Raw genomic sequence first — 8,932 nt, 5'->3', positions numbered from 1 at the left:
GGGGAAGCGGACCAGCCGGGGTCCGAGCGGGCGGGTACCGAGCGGCGCGGCGCTAGGAGCAGCCGGCAGGGGGCTCGTGGGGCCGGGGCGGGGCTCAGGTTGGCTGGCAGTGGGCGGGGGTTGCCCCTCGTCCCCTCCCCTCCCCTCCCGAGGCCCCGGCCACGCTTCGGGCTGGCGGTGCGCGGGTGAGTCAGGCCGGGTTTTCCCTCCGCCTCTGGGGCATGCGAGCCAGCGCCACCGAGCGCGTCCCTCCCTCGTCAATCCGGCTCCGGCGCCCGCCCGCGTTTTCCCGACGTCTGCCACCCAGCCGCTCCGGCCCGGCTCGCAGTCTCCACAGGACCCGCGCCCTGGAGGGAGGGTTCAAATCCGCGCGAGGGAAGTGCAGCGCGCGCGGGGTGCGGAGCGGGGCCAGCATGGTAAGTGGGGCGCGCCAGGGGCCGCGGCTGGACTCGGGGGGTGGGGCCGTTCGCGAGGTCTCCCCTTTCCCGGCGACCTTGGCCAAGCCTCAGCCCCGCCGGCCGAGGTCTCCGTCTAAGTGGGTGGGGGTGCCCGGGTGCGGTGTGCGCCCAGGTGTCCCCGGCTCCGGGCGCCGAGGCACCGAGGCTCGGGATCAGGGACCCACCCACACGCTCCGCTGGAGGGGCCGGTGGCCGGTTATGCTGCTCCCCGCAATCCCCGCAAACGCGCTTTCCGTGAATCTGCGTTCGGGACCCCTGCGTCGCGGCGAGGGTGGGGCAGATGCCCTTGGCAAGGGAGCCTGACCTCGGCCCCTGTCTCCCAGCCCAACCGCTCCGGGCAGGCCCCAGGAAGGCGCCAGGAAGAGACTGCCCCTCCCGTCCCCCAGGTAGTTAAATGACCTCCCGCAGTTCTGGGGAGCCCTAGCCAGCCTCTGCCACAGCTTTCCCGGGGCAAATTCCGAAAGGACGCCTACCTCCTTTGCCTCTCCTTCCCCATGAGACCCCTCTCCCGCCCCCTCCACAATACCCGCTTCGTCCTTCAACCCCCCTGCCCTGTACGGGCGGAAGCTGCCAGCTTGCCTCCTGGGCCCCCAACCAGGGATGCTCCCACGTCTTGGCGGCCAGAGCAACGCCACAACCTTTGGCCAAAGTGAGGGCTGGCCCGGGGCCAGCCGAAATCAGGGCTCCGGCTGTGTGCAGAGATAGAACTGGGACCCATCCTCTTTCACCGGCACCACTCTCCCCCAAGAACAGATTGGGGTCCTCCTCCTTTGCATCAGGGGCTCAGCCTGGCTGCCCCTCTGCCCTGGCCACCATGCCCTCTCCCTGCTTGGCCTGGGGAGGAGGCAGAGGCAGAGATCACCATCCTGGACTAGGTGATCAGCCTCCTCCCAGCGCCCTCCTGGGCAGGGCTCTTGTGCTGGCTGGCTATGTGTGGGTGTGTATGTGCCAGACTGTGAATGAATTCGACCAGCCTGCTCCCACTACCGCCTCTAGAGCTAGCAGCTTCCAGGGCTGAAAGTCCCCAAGCAGCAGCGCTGCCACTATTTCCTCCTGATCCAGGGGCAGGCGTGAGGGATTCCAGGCTAAGGGGACTGGAATCCAACCCAGCATGGTTGCACACGCCCTTGGGAGAAGCAGCTGTGGGGGCTGGGCAGACATACATACACAGCAGTGAGTGCCCATGGCGGGCAGTGGCGACCCCTGGCTGGGATAGCCTGATGCAGTGCTGAGGACCTTGCCCTGGGAGTTGGGATGGCTGTCGCTGTGGGTTCTTGGGCAACTTGCTTCCTCTTTCTGGGCCTGTTTCCTTGTCTGTAAAATGGAGTGACAGTAACTGCTACTCGGCCTGTCCTCACGAAGCTTTCATGGAGATGAGATGATGGAATGAAAGGGCTGAAGAACACTGTAGAGTGCTGGGCAACTGTGACTCTGTAGTGGGACAAAGCATCACTCCTGCAGGGGTTGGACACGGCTCTGCCTCTTCAAGTGTTGCAGGGTGTCCAGGGTATGCCCCCTTCCTGGCCCCTCCGCATCCACTGCCCCCTCTTTTGGAACTGGGACATTCCAGTCCCATTCCTCAGGGGCAGCTGCAGACACACCCCTCAGCAAAACTGATTCCCCAGCAGGTGGTGGGACACCCCCCCCTCCACACACCCCCTTATGGGCTGTCAGGGCTCAGGAGGGGCTGATGCAGCAGAGTTGGGAGTGGGAGCTTCCTGCCCACTTGCTCTGGGATGTCCCACCCCAGAGGAGATGCATGGTGGGGAGCCTGTGCACTTACTTCCTCCTGTGCAGCTGAACATGACCTTGGGCACATTATTTCAACACCTGGGCCTCAGTTTTCTCTTATGAAGTGGGGGTTGACACTACTCCCCTCCTGTGCGTGTTGTGAGGCTATGGTAGCCCTGTGTCAGGCTGACACACAAAGGCACCCACTAATGGATGCCAGGATGCCTCCTTGATGTTCTGTCTGTGCTCCCCCAGGCCCATTCTCCTGGCTCCACCAAGGGTGGTCCAAAAGAGATGTCTCTCTGTGTTCAGGACTTTCAGTCTGCTGGCTAATCTTGGGGCCAGGGGATGGGAGCGGGAGTAAAGGCCCTGTTGGGGCCACTTGGGGCCTGTGCAGAAGGCCGAGCCCAAACCTAGCCTGTGGGGTTGTGGGGAGTTTTCAGCTCTGGGCAGATCTCTGGGCCCCAGAGCAAGCAAGCCCAGGCACTTAGAGGCATCTGGCTTTAGGCTCTGATCCCTCCCCAGTTGCTGTCTCTCCCCCACTTCCCCACCAAATCCTCTCCAGCCCACAGCTGTCCTGGTCTGGTCAGGCCAGTCCCTGGGCTTCCAAGCAACAGGAAGGCGTGTGTGTTGGGGGAGGCAGGGAGGTGGAGGGACCCTTCTAGGAAAAGGTGCTAGCTGGTAATACAGCCAGAGAAGTTACTGTGGAGGGGTGGAGGGTGGGGGCCTCAAAGAAAGACAAAGGAAAGGGGCTGCCTGTGCCTCTTCCTCCAGCTCCATAGCTGTTTCTAATTGCTCAAGTCACTCGTGGAGGGAAGCTGGCCTCATGCCTCCCTCACCACCTTCACACACACACACACACACACACACACACCCCCTCCTCTGCATCTAGTCTCTGGGCCGGGACCTAGATGGTTTCTCCTGGTCTCTCCTGCTGGGGTATTCCTGTATTATTATGTATATGTGTCCCAGAGCGTGTTCAGTGCCGTGTGGGTGACCTTGAGCGTGACTGTCTGCTGTTGGACTCTCAGCGCTGTGTCCTCTAACATAGGAGCCTCTGTGCTGCTGGTGGCACTGACTGGACTGCAACATGTGTGTGGCTGGCATAGATGCTGTTATGGCCACGGCTGCCTCTCTAGACTGAGACTCTTTGTGGGGCACACGGGATGTCAGTTATTGCTCCCGGAGACAGGAAGTGAGGATCTGCCCAGGGGAAGGTGAGATGGTGTGTATTTGGGATGAAGTGAGCGTATTTGGCATCACTGTCACCATCGTCCACGGCATCTCCCCCCCGCCTCCCCCCCTTTGTTGCACTGGGCTTACAGTTCACAAGACCTTTTGCCTCTGTTGTCTCTGTGACTGTCACGGTAATCCCATAAGGAAGGGGTCTTTCCCCACCTCAGAGATGGGGAGACTGAGGCATGGTGAAGAGAGGTGCCCCATGGAGAATCAGCGTGAGAGCAGGGCAGGAGACCAGCTTGTCTGCTGTCCCACCTCTGACAGGAGTTCAGTGCCCTCTCAGACACAGAGGTATCTGTGGCCGGGTGGGTTTGTCGTGGTGAAGGGGTGTCAGATTGGGAGATCAGTGCTTCCATTCCACCTCTTTGGGACATGGGTGACATCCTTGGCAGCCATTGTGCTGGATCACCGGTGTCCTCACCCTGGCCAGCTCTGTGACCTTGGGCAAATCATTTCACCTTTCAGAGCCCTAGTGTCCTCACCTAAAAAAATAGATAGTACCTAGGTCTCAGGACTCAGTGAGACCCCTGTGTCGCTGTAGGTGCTTAGTTAGCACTTGTGATTCCTTACCTGGAAGAGTCCCCTGACCCTGTGTGGCCTGTGACACCACGGGAGGTGTTGAGGGAACTGGGGCCTGGGAGGGAAGGGTTGGGAAGGTTACTTTTGCCCAGGGTGAGGTGGAGGGTCACATGTGAGGGGGCAGGGCTGCACCCTCCTTCCCTTTTACTCCTAGAGAGCTTTGTCTTCCACAAACACAAAACCTGGAAATGGCTGAGGAAGATGGAACCTCCTAACGACGATTGTTTGGGATGGGAGTGGGTGTCCCGGTGGCATATTGGGGAGGTTGTGGGGCACTCACAGCTGCAGCGTGCCTGCTGGGGTCTAACTGGGAATGGGAGCAGCTGGGTGGGAGGGAGAGAAGGTGGCATTGGTTCATCCAGCATGCTGAGCACTGGGCTTAGCACAGGGGATCCAGCCGGTCACTAGGGACAGGTCCCACCTCCACTGTGTGGCCCCAGCACAGGTGGGAGCCTGGCCACTGAGTCTCCCACCAGTAATGCTCATTGTCTGACCAGCTAAGCTCTGCTCTGGCCAGCCTGCGTTGACCCTGGCTGCTGACTGGGCGCTTTGTTCTATTATCTTAGCCCATTCTCTAGGCATCCCTGAGTGATGAGTTGTCATGGCCATTGTACGCATGAGGAAGCCAGGCCCCCCACACTGACTGGCTCAATGCAGGGTCAAGATTTAGAGACACCCCTGCCCCCAGCCTCACACCTGGTGGTGGGCTCTCCAGCGGATATGTAAGGGCTGGCAGGGGTTCTGGCTGCCCCTTCCCCCTGCCTCTCACCATGGCCCAAGGTGAACACCTGTTCCGGAAACTGTGGCCATTGTTCCCTCCATCCTTCCTCCCCTTGGGCCCTTCCTGTTTGTATCCCTCACACTGCCTGGTGCAACCCCACCCGTGCCAGGTGCTTCCCTTGGGGAACTCACTCTCTGCAGGAAGAGGGCTGAACTGGGTTTCCCCTCTCCCAAGGAAAGAAGAAGGAATGGAGTATCTGAGGCGGCTGGCCCTGGTTCCCTGTGCCCTCTGCCTACTTCCCAAATTGTGGGGGGAGTCTAGCAGGAGAGTGAGCAAGGTCAGAGTCAGACAGAGCCTGAGTCCTCAACTGGCCCAGTCCTGGGAAGGGTCCTATCCTGCTGTTTCAATGCCTCCCCTCATCCCTACCTCCCCACCCCCAATCACATACCAGCTGCTAGCTGATGCTGGGGTACCGGGCAGGTGGCTTTAGGGCTTGTGCCCCTTCTTCTTGCTAGCCTAGGTACTCTGTGCTGCATTCTCTCCATATCCATATCTGCCTCTCCTGGGCCTGGGCCAGAGGGGGAGCTGACACAGAACAAGCACCTGGTTTTAGGGCATCAAGGGCAGGTGGGCAGCAAGCACCCACCTGCCCCTGATGGAGCCTCTTGATCTCTAGAAGCAGCTGCCTGTGCCGTGTTGAAACTTCATGGACACAGCCCCAGGCCCTGCTGGCATTGCCATGGGCAGCGTGGGCAGCCTGTTGGAACGGCAGGACTTCTCCCCTGAAGAGCTACGGGCAGCACTTGAGGGATCCCGAGGCTCCCGCCAGCCTGATGGGCTCCTCCGGAAGGGCTTGGGCCAACGTGAGCTCCTCAGCTACTTGCACCTCCCTAAGAAAGACGGCAAGACCACCAAGCGGGCTGCTCGGAACGAGCCTGCCGACTATGCCACCCTCTACTACCAGGAACATCCCCGGGCCGGTGACTTCAGCAAGACCTCGCTGCCCGAGCGGGGACGTTTTGACAAGGTGCACCTCTGCCCAAACCCCTCCCTAGGGTGGGAGGGTGGGATGGGGAGCTTGGGGCCTCCTTGGAGACCTCGGCGCTGGGACAGGGCTTGGACCTGAAAGTCCTGCTATGGACTAGCCTGGTCATTGCTTCCCAGTGGCAGGCACCCCATGTCTGAAAGGACCCCCAGGGCTGTGGGAGCATCGTAGGGCAGTGCTGTTAGCCCAGGGCCTTACCCTGCCCTTTCTTCCTGGCAGTGCCGTATTCGCCCGTCGGTGTTCAAGCCTGTGGCGGGCACCGGGAAAGGCTTCCTGTCCATGCAGAGCCTGGCGGCCCACAAGGGCCAGAAGCTGTGGCGCAGCAACGGCAGTCTGCACACTCTGGCCTGCCACCCACCCCTGAGCCCAGGGCCCCGGGCCAGCCAGGCACAGGCCCGTGCCCAGCTGCTGCACGCCCTCAGCCTGGACGAGGGCGGCCCCGAACCCGAGCCCAGCCTGTCTGACTCCTCCAGTGGGGGCAGCTTTAGCCGAAGTCCTGGCATGGGCCCTGGCCCCTTCAGTTCCTCCCTGGGCCACATTAACCACCTTGGGGGCTCCCTGGATCGTGCCTCTCGGAGCCCAAAGGAGGCTGGGCCACTGGCCGGGTTGAACTGCCTGCCTGAGCCCCCGCCGCCCTATGAGCTCTCTTGCCACACTGCCGAGGAGGTGGTGGCCATGCTTCCCGACACCTGTGAGGATCTTAAGAGAGGCCTCAGTGACCAGGATGGCGTCAATCACTTCACACAGGTGAGGGCAGCCTCTGCCTGGGGTCCTGCTCTATCCCTTGGCATTGGAGTACCGGGCAGTGTCCTCAGCCCGTTCCCCCCCATGACTCTGGACATGAGAGAAAGAAGGAGATGCATCAGCTCTTCTCCCCCCACCCCACGTGGTGGAATGTCGGGTCACTCGTGGTTCTTGCTGGGGTTGTATAAGAGGGAGGGAGAGACTCCCTGGGGAGGGGAGGGCGGGAATATGTTGGGGACACTTCACCTCTGGAGGGCATCCCAGGTAGGGCACGTGTGGCCGGGGCGTTGGGCCCTGGTCCTGTGGTTTTCGGGTACAGGACGTCGGCTGCGGCTATCAGGTGCCTCTTTCCCTTGGCAGGTGCTGGAGGAACGCCAGCGTCTGTGGCTGTCTGAGCTGAAGCGCCTATACCTGGAGCGGCTGCACGAGGTGGCCCAGAAGGCTGAGCGCAGCGAGAGAAACCTCCAGCTACAGCTGTTCATGGCCCAGCAGGAGCAGCGTCGCCTGCGCAAGGAGCTGCGGGCACAGCAGGGCCTGGCCGCTGAGCATCGGCCCCCAGATGCTGACCCCAGCACTCGGCCAGAGGAGGAAGCACGATGGGAGGTGAGAGACCGGGCTCTCAGGAACTCTCCTGTCCCCATTTCTGCAGCCCCCTCCTCTGCCCACCCCCAACCAGCCCCCTGACCCAGCCTTGCGTGGCGCTCGCCCCTCCTGTGCCCCTTCCAGGTGTGCCAGAAGACAGCGGAGATTAGCCTCCTGAAGCAGCAGCTGCGGGAGGCCCAGGCCGAGCTGGCCCAGAAGCTGGCTGAGATCTTCAGCCTAAAGACACAACTTCGGGGCAGCCGGGCACAAGCCCAGGCCCAGGACGCAGAGCTGGCCCGGCTGCGCGAGGCTGTGCGGAGCCTGCAGGAGCAGGCCCCCCGGGAGGAAGCCCCAGGTAGTTGTGAGACCGATGACTGCAAGAGCCGGGGGCTGCTGGGGGAGGCAGGAGGCAGTGAGGCCGGGGATGGTGCCGAGCAGCTGCGGGCGGAGCTGCTGCAGGAGCGACTCCGGGGCCAAGAGCAGGCGCTACGCTTCGAGCAGGAGCGGCGGACCTGGCAGGAGGAGAAGGAGCGGGTGCTGCGCTACCAGCGGGAGATCCAGGGGGGCTACATGGACATGTACCGCCGCAACCAGGCACTGGAGCAGGAACTGCAGGCGCTGCGGGAGCCCTCCACGCCCTGGAGTCCTCGGCTTGAGTCCTCCAAGATCTGAGGCCAGTGGAGAGAGCTGACAGCAGAAGCACTGTCAGAAGAAGGCTTGGGCAAGCACTCCCTGAGACAGCCGGCTCCTTCCTGACATTGATCTGGGGCAGAATCTGCTGAAGCCAGCCAGGGACGGGGAAGCTCCCCGAGAGGAGGATCCCAGTGGGGCTGTGGGCTGGGGAGGGTGCCAGCAGCAGGAGCCAGGCCCAGGCCCACCTGGCTGAGAAGTACCCCTGCAGGGCCCAGCCTGCTCCTGGAGTAGGTGTGGCCCTAGGAAAGGGAGACTGGGAGATGAGGCGCCCAAGATGTAGATGGGCAGGCATGTGGGAGGAAGGCTGGGAAAATAACATTGGCCTCCCCCAGAATAAAACCACCTTTTCTATGAGGAGGCCCTTGGTGATACGTTGGGCCTGTCCCCAGCCTAGATCAAGGATGGTTGGGGTTGGGGGCTGTGGACATGGACTATAGCTCCTCCCAGAGTCCTGGTCAGTGGGAGGTTGTACCCAGTTCCTGTGTGCACAGCTGCTGGGCACGTGTGTTGGCAAGTGGAGGAGTCATCCTCCTTGCCCCAGCACCACATGGCTCCGTAGCTGCCGTGTGGGCTGAAATTCCTTTCTTCAGCACCAGTGGGATTTTTCAGAAGGAACGATGCCAGGAAACCCGGGAAAACAAAAGGGCAAGTCACCCAAGGAATTGTTAGAACATGAAACGTTCTCTTGGTGGAAAGTCGGCCCCAGTGCCCAGGCCCCTGCTGGGTTTAGGGCTAGCCTAAGACAGCCTCTTCTGGGCTCCCTAAGGCTCCTGTAGGGACCTGTCCCTCCCAGAACCCACCTCTCACCTTGCTGTCTGGCTGTGGTTCACCACCCCCCTACATAGAGATGGGGCTTTGGGAAGGTGCGGGAGACAGGCAGAGAAAGCTTGTGGGTCAGTGGGTAATGGGCCTTTGCCACTGCAAGGAACGTGGACATTTCCCCGTAGGCATGGAGGACCCTGGAGTATTTTTAAGCAGGGGTGAGGTATGAGCTCATTTGTATTCTGAAAAGCAGCCCCTGCCTCTCAGATACCTGGTTTCCTCTCTGGGCCTTTGCCCCCTCCCGGAGGGTGGCGTGGTGCACAGACCCAGACTGGCTGTGCAGGTAGCATCTCCCCACCCCTTGCCCTTGTAGTGAAG

General features: G+C 61.6%; 1 protein-coding gene across 1 annotated transcript; it reads left to right on the top strand.

Annotated features, from left to right (window-relative positions):
- The first annotated feature begins 273 nt into the window (after positions 1–273).
- Positions 274–8,146, top strand: N4BP3 (NEDD4 binding protein 3). The gene is made up of 5 exons (XM_008143188.3): positions 274–416; positions 5,405–5,755; positions 5,993–6,520; positions 6,878–7,120; positions 7,244–8,146. The coding sequence occupies exons 2-5, from the start codon at positions 5,435–5,437 to the stop codon at positions 7,769–7,771; spliced, it is 1,620 nt and encodes a 539-aa protein (XP_008141410.1). The 5' UTR covers positions 274–416; positions 5,405–5,434; the 3' UTR covers positions 7,772–8,146.
- Positions 8,147–8,932: the final 786 nt, after the last annotated feature.

The sequence above is a fragment of the Eptesicus fuscus genome, chromosome 6 (assembly GCF_027574615.1).
Source record: "Eptesicus fuscus isolate TK198812 chromosome 6, DD_ASM_mEF_20220401, whole genome shotgun sequence".
In the NCBI taxonomy this organism is placed as follows: Eukaryota; Metazoa; Chordata; class Mammalia; order Chiroptera; family Vespertilionidae; genus Eptesicus; species Eptesicus fuscus.
The sequence above is the reverse complement of the archived record's forward strand: the minus strand, read 5'-3'. Positions and strand labels throughout refer to the sequence as shown.